The sequence below is a fragment of the Petromyzon marinus genome, chromosome 39, assembly GCF_048934315.1.
Source record: "Petromyzon marinus isolate PM22_M1 ecotype Great Lakes invasive population chromosome 39, UKy_Petmar_22M1.pri1.0, whole genome shotgun sequence".
Taxonomy (NCBI): Eukaryota; Metazoa; Chordata; class Hyperoartia; order Petromyzontiformes; family Petromyzontidae; genus Petromyzon; species Petromyzon marinus.
Genome location: NC_133705.1, coordinates 12,370,798 through 12,384,031, shown reverse-complemented (window position 1 = coordinate 12,384,031; position 13,234 = coordinate 12,370,798). Strand labels below are relative to the sequence as shown.

The following is a 13,234-nucleotide window of genomic DNA, read 5'->3' as shown; positions in this document are numbered from 1 at the left end:
ACTGAAAATACAGAACTCATCTGCATGTGGTTTTCTCATCTTCTGACACTGAGATATTTTTCCCTATGATGTGTCCCGTTTATTTGTACCTCAGAGGTGGCAACCCTATGAGTAATGTTGGCCAAGTGCACGCACACAGTCTAAACTGGGTTTTTTGTTAAATGCAAAGCATGGAATGTGTTTATGTTGCAAATGTTTTAATAGGCTTTTTTTTGCATGACCAGCAGGCACTAAAGAACTTTTAAAGATTTTAAACGTGGAGCGCAAGCTCTGTAGTGTGTTTGTTTTAAGAGGAATTTTCTAAAAAAACTTTCGTCCATTTATTTCATTCCCAGGAGAATCAGCCTTTTAATGGTCAATTTATCATTCAGCAGTTGGGATAAACTACTCGACAAGGAGAAAATGCGTTTCATGAGGAGAAAATATATTCGAAATTGTTTTGGTCTAATATGGGTCATTTGAAAAAAAATTAGTGTGAGTGAAAAATATATTTTATAAATGTATTAGTTTGATAGTGGGTAATAAAAAAAAACATACAATCATTTTCAGTCCCTTCATCAATTCACTCCACGTTGCGTCAGTCACGGTGGCTGTCTGACCATACTTCACCACCGTTGTTCCATGCGGGTTGGTGAAGAGGTTGCACACAATCAGTTCAGACATCACGATGCCGTTCGCCAAGGACGGGTCCGCCACGGCCTTACAATTGAACTCACGTCACCTGGTGTATATACGCAGTATGCTAACCACAACGCCAACCACTTCCCCAAGAATGCGCGTTTGATTTGCATAAGACGATCTTGTTCAACATGGTATTCCTTTGAAGAGTTTTTTATTCCACCCATAATAAAGTGTAGACGTTTTCGTTTGATCCCTGCTATTGTGGCATCATAAGGCCGTTCATTCAAAATCGCTGGCTCAAAGCTCAGATTCGAGAGTGATAATTTCAGGTCATTTTGGTGCATCACAAAGCGATTTTCATTTATCTCAGTGATGTCATCAGGAGAGACCCTGTCTGGTACAGATTGTGATATTCCAGATTTTTTTTTATAATTAAACTCATGCGTGGGCTGATATAAAAAGGCATTTGTATGTACGCTTTAAACAATGCAGTCCCACACACGTTTGTTAGAAAATGTGACGTTAAGTTGTGCTGTTAGGTGTGGGAAACATTTTCATACGGTTATGATTCTCACTTGGCAATACGCTTAATGTGCGAGTGGTCATATTTGATATGCATCGTGAGAGTTTTCAGGCTTTACTCTGGATTTCTTCTGACGTCTGCAAACATAGCATAATCCGTTAAAATGTATAACTTTTCATGCAATATTTTTTTTGGTTTAAGTTTTGCTGGCTGGCGCGCGGGCAGATCGATGCGCTGTGACGTCACCTGCCATCCAATAGTGTTGAGCCGCGTCCGTGCGTCGCGATGACGTCACACCTACCTACACCCCGCCCCGCTCCCCCACCCATCCTCCACCTCCGCCCATGGATCTCACGCAAATACGAGGGCAGTGCTAGTTTAAGATGGGGGTGGCGGGACAAGTTCCACTGATGGATGAAGACCTCTCCAAACACTGTGTTGGGGGTTGTTTGACCACACTTGTTGGAATGGAACGGTGGCACTTAAGTTGAGTTCCTGGCCACGGTGCTGCAAAACGGCAGCCCATCAGTGGCAGGTGGTGTCCGAGCTGACCTTTGTCACCCCCATCACCGGCCCACGCTGACCATCGTGGTTAGGTATAAAGCAGACATGCCCCATGACCAACACAGTGTGGGGGTAGGCCTTCATCCAGCAGTGGATTGAAAAATCGCTGAAAGTTATAAGGGGCCGTCCATAAATGACGTCACGCACCTAGGGGGGGTGGGGGTCAGACATTTGTGACGATGTGTGACGAGGGGGGGGAGGTTTGAGAAATGTGACGTCACATCAAAATGCGCAACTTTAAATAAATATAGACACCACGTTCTACTTAATTAAATAGACTTTTTTAATACGTGTTTTCTCCTACAACATCAGAGTGCAGCACCACATTAAAAACGCAATACAATTACAATAGTTTAAAGTCATTTGAAGCATGTTTTATATTTTTTTGGGGGGAGCAGAGCTTTGTGACGTCATATTTGAGGGGGGTCTGCGTTTTTGTGACGTCTGGTGACGAGGGGGGGTGCAAAAATCGTCCAAAATCGCGTGACGTCATTTATGGACGGCCCCGAATGTAAAAAGACATTCTCTAATCAACATCTTTATTGTAAGACACTTAAGAGAGTAAGATGAAATCCAAACACTTTTCCTAGTGTCGATAAAGTTATACTAATCTGGTAACATACGCCTACTAGATTACAAGACGCACTGCCAACTTGTGTTTGCAAATAAGGGGACATTGTCTTACAATCCATAGAGTACTGCACATGCCAAAGAACAAGTGATACTGACCTTGGCAGTGGTGCACAAACACATATAACCCCCCAAAAATATGGTCTTTGAGCGATGGGCCTTCTAAATGGTAAAGTTTGACAACCAGTAGCAGCTGCTGATCAGTTCTAACCACGTTTCTTTTGCACATAACACTCAAGTACACACTAAACACACGGTTTACGTTGAAAATTAATTAAGTACTAAATGCCAGATTAAACGCGTGGTAAAGCCTAGGGAGGATGAAGCCCAATTCTGGCTTTAAACTTAGGTTGAGACGACAAAGTTTAATTCAACTGCACGGACAACTGAAGAGAGTCCTACAGAGGCACTTTATGTTTAATTTCCCATGATAGAAGTGTGGCAACGGTCTGCAGCATATGAAGAGTTCACTTGAAATGTCTTGATTACATTTTGAAACACGTTCCCATAAAATACCTGTAATTTTTAACAGACGGGTGCTCCTGGTGATTTCACGTTTAAAGTTTGAAGGCCCCTGTCAATCCCTTGCTGATATTTTCAACTTGGTGAAGGACCAGCTCTGACGTTATCTTTGACCAGGTATTGAACTGGTCACCGTTTAGAGCGCGGTGCACTAACCTCTGCGCCAGTGGTAACACGTGTGCCTCAGCAAGAAGGACCTGGGTTCGATTCCTGACTCGGGTGCCTTTTCGATGTAGAATGTTTTTGTATATTCTCCCACCTGTTCTGCATGGGTTTCCTCCGGACACATTATCTGCAAATGACTCAATTTCCTTTACACAGCGCAGCAAAAATCTCCCTCTACTGTGAAAACGTGGTGGAACCCTGTAATTAAAAACAAAAGTAATAGAATAACAGGAAATGATATGCTCGGGGGGCAGATTTCCCTAGGTCACGGTTCCATCGTCGTCGACAAGGTTGATAAGGTTGTGTGAACGTCGCGTTCCGTTTTCTGCTGCTGCTGCTAGCAGGGAGGGAGGATCCCAGTGCGCTGGACTGCCCCAGAGGCGATCGCCTACCGCAAGTTCACGTCGGCGAGCGACGTGTGGAGCTACGGCATCGTCATGTGGGAGGTGATGTCCTACGGCGAGCGGCCCTACTGGGACATGAGCAACCAGGACGTGAGTTTGAGTTTTTTTATTTTAATTCTCCCCCCCTTCCATCATCTCCTGGACTCGTGTCCGATCGAGAGATTGTTTTTTTTTTCAATGCGCATCGCAACTCCTCGAGTCCGCAGTTGATGTTCCAAAACGCCGTTCGCCGAAACCCTTGAAACAAAAATCTGTGATGGTACGATGCGACGCGAAAGAAACATCTCCTCTGTGGTAAAAACGCGATTTGAGAAATTTTCCGGGAATTTTAGGGCGTTGGAGTGGAGTGACGGGGGAGGGGGGCCACCGCGAATTTTTGAGTTGGGGACAGGAGGAGCGCGAAGGGGAGAGCTTCACTGTCGTGGAGCATTCGCGGTGAGCGGCTGTTTTCCTTGTGTCATTGTTCGTGGATCAAACGAGCCATTGGGCATGTGGCTGAAGGAAAAAAGAACTGGTTTGTGTGTGTGTGTGAAAGCAAATCCCGCCAGGCATACTGCACATTGAATATAAAGTAGTGTCTTTTGTTGGGAACGGATAAGTCGTTAAAGATCTCAGGAAGCCGTGTTTGCGAGATGAGGCCATTACGACCGGTGGTTTTTCTTTACCAAATTATCCAGACCCACAATAATGGAACATTCCTTACTGCAGTTCCCATTACATTTCCCTTCCCGGGGTATAACGTTGGCACAATTACCCTCCTTGTATGCCCAACAGGTGATTAGTCCATTAGTGCGGTTTGATGGTAGAGAGAAGGCGAGTGAACACATTTCTGACTCAAGTCCAGGTCAAGTATCCGCAGTATGCAGCGTGCGCCGATAAATCCATCGCAAGATATATGAAAGAAAAAAAAACACGGTGTCGTTTAAATAGGCGTTACATGGCGATTTATACGACCGTTGTTTATCTCAGACTTGCATTTCGGTGAGCGCAGTACAAAAGTTGTATTATACGCAAGTTAACACCACATTTTTCACACACAAAGGGACCCATTCACGGGTGAATTCATACCAGATTACGCGTGTAGTACATTTTAATTCTTCACAAGCGATGGAGCAAGATAATTCTCATCCGTACTAAACGCCGTTGTAAAAAAACAGAATTATTCCACTGTTCAGTACGATGAAGGGGAAAAAGATGAATTTGACTGTGCCAAGCAGACTGCCACAGCGAGTTGAATGCTCAGGCAAGTCTCAGCTCAGGGAAAACTACACACAGATGGGTCATGTCTCGAGCAATGTAATTAGTGCCCATAATTTTACCGGATTATGATTTTACACTGCTCCATTCTTTATGCGTTTTTTTTTCATACATCGGTCTAACTCCAAACTGGCTTGGAATTCAAGGGGGTTCAAGATGGATTCACGGCGATCAGTGTAAAAAAAAAGGGGAGTCTTTGTTTAGCGCGCGTCCAACTCTGCCATGCCGAAGGGGGGAAAAACATCCAGGATATATTAAAAAACACACACATTAAAGAAAGTTTAGCACGAGCATATCCTGCGTGCGTGCGTTCATGTCAACCACGGTCAACTGTGCCACGTTCATCGAGGGTAGCCCCTGTGGCTATTAGGCCTGAAGTTGTAATGAGCGTTTTTGTTACAGCTCATAAGGAGCCACTTTGGCCTGCATTGGAATGATTTAGTCGCAAAAAGGATCCCCCCCGAGAGACGAACGCTGTCACTTTTGAAATGTCAGCACACCCGCGTTTTGAAATGAGCGTTTGTAAACAGTTAAATTGATGCATCGATTTGTCAAACTGCGCATATTATCAGGCTTTTCCGTTCAGAAGGGTACACCCATCGTTAAATGTGGTCATCTCTCAGTTCACCATTTGGGACATATATATAGGCTAACAGCTCACCTGTAGCATTCCGCTACGGGTGAGCTGTTATCCAATCCGCAATGTCTCTTGACGGTTTTCCCCATCACAACCGGACACTCTGTCTGAACTTTAATTGGAGAAGGTGCCAGCGTGGTCATCATACTGTGCTAACGAATACGAGCCCTTCATCCACCAGTGGATCGACCATGGGTGACGATGATTTATTCCACATTGCAGATTTCCAATTCAGAAGGTATAGCACGGCTTGCATTCACCTCCTATTAGCACAATTGTGTACGTATGGTGCGAAAGAAGTTCAACGTACATAATACATAGCACAGCAATCCGGGGGTGGAGAGATAGCACACCGGTTTGCACACTGTGCTTCGAACCTGCAACTTGAGTTCATTGCCTAAGAACTTTGGAAAACAAATGAAGGGAGGGAATTCCGATGTGAAACAGTGTGAGGGGGAAAAAGCGGCAAGCAATGTGCTGGGAGCTGTAGCGCGGTGGTGGAACAGAGTGTGGATGAGACGAACCAGTGGCAGAATCAATGAGGGAAGTTCACGAGAATGGTAACTCTGATAGTAGTGATAGAAGAGTTATTAGGAGGCAACTGAGCACCTTTGAGTGACTGACTGGGGTGAATCGCTGAGTTCTGGATGATCAACGAACCTGACCGCTTTGCGTATAATTCTTTCAAGTGCAACGAGGCACTGTGTGGGCAGGGTTCCAACTTCCGCACAATGTTCGTGGTTATGGAAGGCTCTGTGGAAGTAGTTGTTGGAGTGGTGGCACAGATGTTAGCGCACTGCTCTCTAAACCCGGCGACCTGAGTTCTCTACCTGGGCAACAGACGACAAATGTCAGCGGCGAGTGACGTGTCACGCGAACCAGTTCTCGGCGACCACTTAACTAATGAGCAGTGACCGTCGCGGTGAAGTATGGTCAAACAACCCCACCCCCCCCCCCCCAAAAAAAATGACACCACATTCAGATGCCTTCAGTGAGTCGACACAAGGGCTGATTGTGCTTTCACTTATTGTAGTGATGAGGGATGTTGCCGACTTTGCTCGTACCCTCAATACAACTCTGTGACGTTGACTCCGTGGGTGAAGCCCAATGGTGCAAGGGGTAATATGCCTGCCAGCATTCAGGCATAGGACTCCTGTGTGTGCCCAGTAATGCTGCAGCGGATTACCTTCAAAGCGCACATTAAAGACCTTGTGACATAATTCCCAAGAGAAGACCTTTTTGTGTACTTGTATCGTGGCTTAAATCCAAAGTTGGAATAACTCACGACTAAATCACATGTATTTATATTTTTTAAAAAAGGACCGTTCTTTGTTTAGCAGCTGGGAAAATTCATCAGTAGAATAACTGCGTGTGGTTTTGTTAAGGTCATGAGTTCAACTTTCACCGATGGCCAACTCATCCCCATTATCCCATACAAAGGACAGCAGAACTAGTATTGCCGCGTAGCGATCAAAAGCACGATGGAGTGCTTTTCAAACACCGAATTTGTCACTGAAAAGCAGCAGAATAACAAGACGACAGTTTTGAATTATTTAAATGCATGTATCCCGCAGCGTCAGCATCGATCAGAAACATAGAGAACGGCAAAGGTAATGAAAGAAAAACGAACGAGAGACTCGATTAAAGTACATAACTTGGCATGGGGGTATGGCACATCACGAAAGGGATGTTGGCCTATGGACAAGCCTGGTGATGGAATGGCATCAATAACAAGAGAGCACACCGGAGAAGAGAACTACTGTAGAGTTGGGAGCAATGAGGTCAATGCAATGGTCAGAAGTGAGATGAGAACGTGGAATTTCAGGATCGCGAGGGGTGGCGTTGGCCTTGGGGAAGCCTGCATCCAGCTGTGGATATAAAATGGATGAATAACAGTGGATGTCCTGTCTTAAAGCTTTCGTGACTGCAGGAATTCATATTCCTTGGGTCTTTCGGTAAAGTCACTTAGATAGGTTAAAAGAAATAACAAAAATAACAAAAGACTACGACGTTTCGATCGCAACACAAGCGGTCGTCCTGATGACGACCGCTTGTGTTGCTTTACCGAACGACCCATCACATTTAGAATCACTAATGTGTATCAGAACACCACCATATGATCATTTGACCATGAAGACCCTAACTTTTTTCACCATCTCTGGCTATGCAAACCGCTCTACCAAAAGTAATGTTACGTGACATTTGGCTCCAGCCGGGTTATAAATAAAAAAACTTCTCTGCTGGAGAACATAGCTTTGAGAATTCCACGTGTCATAAAATGACATTACAGTGAATAGTGTTGTTTTGGTATTGTCGGTATCATGGACATTTTATGAGAGTCACTGAAAATATACTTGCCATTTCTCAACAGATCAGTTTGGGGTAGTGGAATGGAGTGCAGGAATGAAAATTATTCAGCACAGGGCCCTGCCTTTCATGAACAGGCTCCCAAATACTATCCTCATATCCCTATTCTCCACTTCCAAGCGGAGCCATGCTAAGGCCATGCCGAAACGCCTTGGCCCGGCAAAGGAGGCAGCAGGTTGTTTTTTTCCACTGCAGAAACCGAACCCTGCCATTGACGTCACGTGCAATTAATGTGTCGATGAAACAGTGACGATTTGTCCACACAGGGAAAAAAAAGACATCGCACACAACGAATGCATCATTAGCCCCTATGCCTGGCCCTGCTTGGCTCTCAGCCAAAGTCAGATGTCTTGTAAGGCCAGCATATAACAGTTTGGTTCTGGCTCTGTGTGTTGAACTTCTTTCGCACCGTACGTAGCCAACCGTGCTAATCTGAATATACTGAGATAAAAAAACTACCAGATCCATGAAGGCCCCATGCTGGCATGGCTTGGATGTGCAAGTGAGGATGGCGACATCTCTGTCAATGTCCATGGAGCCCCAGTTGAGATGCCTTCTATGAAAAGGAAATTATTTTTATACATATATTGTATGTCTTATTACTCTTTGGTTTTATTCGGTAAAGTCACATTTTATATACGTGACTTTACCGAATAAAACCAAAGAGTATGAATCCTTGCAGTCACGAAAGCTTCAAATCTAGAATGTATGTCTTCTGTTCGCGTACGTGTAGTTAATAAATTAACATTCCAAACTACATGACACGCAAGGGGGGGGGTGATAGTCACAGCACAAAACCTGACACCGTTGCCTTTCCACTGACATGCGCAAAAGAGAGGCCCATGAAAGAAAGTTCAGATTGCAACTGCCCCACATTTTATATCTCCAGAGACACAAACACACGTACATGGATAGACGATGCCCAAATCGCCAGAACGCGCACGACCTTGCCGGACTTTGGACTCCAAGCGGAGTTGAGCCTTCAGAGTGCCCGGATGGCGTGACCGCCACGCAGAAAGTGGCGCGCGTTGCGGGCAACGGAGAATCCTTTTCAGGAGGGTCCCGCTTGGAATGGAGAAGGTCAGTTTTGCTGCTCAAGTTATTTTGTGCATGTGGGAGATGAAGTGCCCGGAGAAAAAAAAACCAATACGTACAATAATGATTTAAACTTGCAGGGCGCCACACAATATTCCCTCACTCTCGACGAGAGAGAACGACACTGCGGGAGACGCGAGGAACTGCAGACGAGCGGGAAAGGTGTTGAGCTGCTACGAAATACCCCCAAGCTCTGAGATCCTCTATATGTGGTGTTATCAGCCGATTAACTATTTGTAACTATATTTTTTTTATTTCACCACGTAAGGCCCACTGAGCTATACAGCTCTTTTTTGTATATATATAAGCGACCTGGCCATCACAAATGATAGCTCAACGAAGTGGCTTATCATCTGGAATTTTGCGGCAGCCAAATACTCTAAACGCACGTTGATTCCGAATGTGGAGGGAAAAACCGAAGGATCCCAGAGATAAATCCATGCGGCCACGGGGAGAGAGACGCGCAAAATCTAAATATCAGGGTCAGGATGGAACCCACGACCTTCTGTATACCAGGCGAGTAGTTAACATCTCAGAAACCAGACCACACAGAGAAAACCCACGTGTGTGAGCAGGTGAGAGATTACATTCCAACTCCACTCAGACAGGTCAGAAACCAACTTGCTGTGCCACCTTCTATCTTGTGGTCACGATTTCAGTGGAATACGTAATCTCCAAGTTTTGCTAGATTTACAGGCGTGTACCACCACACCCACTTGTGATTACTCTCACTTGCAGTTTTGTCGCGGATTACTGTCTTATGCGACTCGAGCATCGTTTGGTTTTTCATATATGTGATTGCAAATTAGTGGAATGTGTTTTTGGGAAAATCGTAATCTATTAATATTGTGTTACCTTGTTCGAGTCAGTGCGTATGTGTGCTAAGGTAAGCACATTTCAATGCAATCGATTACATTGAAAACCTACACAGTGCAAGTAGACTATGTACTGAATTCATGGGTGCAAACATTTCAGTCACCATAGTAACATTTAACGAGGGTATAGGAAAAGGGTTGTTTGAGCAAGATTTTACACAATTGCATGCAAGATGTACACAATATTGTACACAATTGTCTGTCATAATATTTTGCACTTTTTAATGGCATTTATTTTACGGCTGAGTTTTTTTTATTGAAACTTGACCTAATTTACCTTTGCTGAAGTTGAATGTAACATACATACATATATACTTAATTTAATTATTATTATTTTATGTACCCAGATATGCCCGGAATACTGTTTTCACAAAGCATTGTTCTAATTTGTTATTCTAGTGTATTACAAAGATAAAGGTGCGGCCCTGCAATTTCTTGCTAAACCCAATGCTGGCAGAAGGGCCTCGGCTAAATATAGGTCTAGAGCCGACTGGACATCTATAAAGAAGAGCTTTATAGCTCATCGGAAATCCTCCAATATAAATAAGCATTCTGATTCTGAGAGCCCTTATTGAAAATGTATTTTGGCTTACCCTTCCACGCTACAGCCACTCATTGACAGACTTTAGCTCACCACACGTGACACACAAACTGCAGCGTATTTATTTATACCGCTGGATGGATCGAGGTGGGGGGAATTTAATAAATGTGCCCAGTGCTTCAACTGCCACGCCAGAAGAGTTGAACCAGAGCACTATGGATGTAAAGTCCACCGTGTTCACGTTTACACCACGACAGCAGCACACACACACACATATATATAATTAGGGTGGGAGGAAATGTTCAAATATCATCAAAGTAGCACAAACTAAAAAAAAATCAAATTCCTAAACCAAATCGAATGCGTATCAATCTTTTATGACGCGTCTCAAGAGACTTTACTTTCATCCAAGTCCACGTACATTGATTTTCTTATTTCACAAGACGAGGGGAAGAGTGGGAGAGAAGCATTCAGTGGGGGTTTTGTACTTTTGACAAGCGCACTCCTCTTTGGGTATCACGTGCTGCATTTTATATTTCATATGTCAGCATTTGACCTAAGGGCAGCTCAGGAAAACAAAAAATTACATTGTCATCACGTGTTTTAAAAGAGATGCGTAGCAAATGCCCGAGATTTTCCACAAAGCTTGGCGCTGCGAGTAGAGTTGCAGTACGCGGGTCGCTGTTGGTCATCACCACCTTCCGTTACTATGGATAGATGCTCCGATACAACTGGCGTTGATTTTCGCGGTTGTCTCTTTTGGGTTGTAGAGCACACGTGGTCCGTCATCATCTCCAACATTTTACTGCCCGTGGTGGGGAGCTTCTTCGATACAACAGTTGAAATGTGCATTCTAAATGTGTATCTTGGTATTTTTTTTCCTATTGGTGCTGCGAGTTGTTTAAGGAGTTTGTGAATACAAAAAATCGGCGTAATTACATTCGCCCATATCGTCAAACCAGTGTAAACTGTTAATTGGCAGTGACATGTGTCACATCGCAAGCTTTTAATCCCTAAAATGTCAAGTGGTGAATGAAGGACGTGGCAGTGGGGATATCCTGCAGCTGAACTAATGATGGGCAAGGCAGGATACACACGTACATCCTAGCAACTGGGAACAGGCTTCACAAGCTTAAGTGTTACACTCATCCAAAAAGTATCTGAAAACATTGAGCACTGTTAATGGAAATATAACGTCGTAATATTCGGATGGAGCACCGTTCAACATTATCCAAATATCAGCCTAAGTAGGCCTAGGTTTGAAGAGTATCAAAGACAAGTGGTCAGAAATGTTGCCCTCTCCAAATTGGTAGGACCGGTATCTGGAATTACGTTTTATTTTTCATCGAGTTAAATGTGATTTGATATTTTGAGTCAGCAACCTCCGAGATTTCCATGGAATAGTTGGCTTTTACATTTTTTGTTTTGATTTCTTAGAAGCATATGCTGGACTTTCGACGTGCCGAATGTCAACTCTAATTTACGTCACTCATTCAGCCACTCACGACCACCTATGTTAGATACTCTGTATTCTCACACACATGAATATAAACTGTTATCATTCTGTCGTCATTACCCATGTCCCATTTGTCGCCGAGCATTGGTTTTGCCAGGATGAACAGTTCCCTGTCTAACACTTAAGGCATTTGACGGTGAAAGTATCCAGGAAGGGGCATAGTCTTGTCATGCAATCATTGCTGGAGACTCTTAAATTCAGTCTACAACACCAACCACACAATGGTCTACTTACGTCCACACAAATTAGCACCGAGGCCATTACCCGTCGAGTTCAGATTGTCAACGAAGGACTGAGATCAGATTCTGACTCACAAATGCTGCAACCAGAGACCATTTAGAAAAAAAGCAAGGACATCCGAAACAATTGGAGTTATGTTTTTGAAAAAAGTGAAATGTTCCAATTTGTGCAGGAGGTGTTTCTCGGTATAAAAAGATAAAGATGCTACCCTGCACTGTCTTGCTCAAACAACTGCTGGCGGAAGGGCCTCCCACGAGATGGAGAATCTTAGAGAGCTCCTCTAGAGGGTGTTTAAGCTTCATCTTCCATGCTAGCCAGGTGTCTTGGAATCCATCCGTGAAGCTCTGTAAACCTTCCCATCATCACCCCGCGAAAATTGGCCATCTCCGCAAATTCCTTTGTCCTCTTGACCAAAACTTTCATTCGTCACCTCCCTCCACCCCACTGCGGATACCCGAGATCCGTACTACACAGGCTGCAGTTGATCCAGAATGTTACCTGGGCTTCTGGCTTATGCTCACAAGTGGCACGAACTGCATTGTCGTCGTCCTGAGAAGTTGAATCCCACTGGCTTCTCTCTATTCACCATGTGCATCAGCGACAAAATCTCCCTCGTTGTCTTTGAAGGTCCACGCGTGGCCTCGTAACCCGAGCCTCTCCGAACTTAGTTCCCTGCAGCACTCCCTCCTCAGCTCCGTCTGCTCCGAACACACAGCCCTTTCTCTCTCTCTCCACCTCCCATCAATCTGTACACAACTTTGGTGGTCGCCGTTCCGCCGTGTTCACCTCGTGCTCACTGCTCCACCCTCAGGATTATAATGTAAATATACAGTAGTTTTCATTTTGTACACAGTGGTTAACTGTAATCCTCCCCCCGCGATTTATTACGTAAACATCCTACCTGATCGTGTTTATTATGTTTGGTTTTCACATCAGAGTGCATGTGTGTTACGTTTGCACACCTATGTATTGTTACTTTATTTAGTATGGCTGATGTGTTTCATTGACTAACTGCAGATATTTTAAAATAAGTTAACACTGTGTGCTATGCACTTCTTCCATCCGGGTTGGTGGCTTAGTCGCTTGCCTTCGTTTCTCTCATTGCTTCATATTAAACTAAAAATTCTCCAACCTTTATCTTGCTGGGTTCACAAACTTCCAGCAGCAGCAGTTCTCCACCGCTGGCGATCACCTTCATCACCATATCCCATCTGCCGCTGATGTCTCTATCATTCCTCTTTGCTCTCGTGCCGTCTCCTCTGCCACTCGATCAGTTC

General features: G+C 44.3%; 1 protein-coding gene across 5 annotated transcripts in view; it reads left to right on the top strand.

The window, feature by feature from the left end:
- Window positions 1-13,234, top strand: part of LOC116950470 (ephrin type-A receptor 4-like) — a 149,867-nt gene that overhangs the window by 125,584 nt on the left and 11,049 nt on the right. For 3 of the 5 annotated variants that reach the window (XM_032968252.2, XM_032968248.2, XM_032968249.2), the window contains exon 14: window positions 3,367-3,519. In XM_032968252.2, the coding sequence (XP_032824143.1) occupies window positions 3,367-3,519 (153 nt within the window). The remainder of the gene's footprint in view (window positions 1-3,366; window positions 3,520-13,234) is intronic. The other 2 variants (XM_032968251.2, XM_032968250.2) reach the window with 1 other exon arrangement.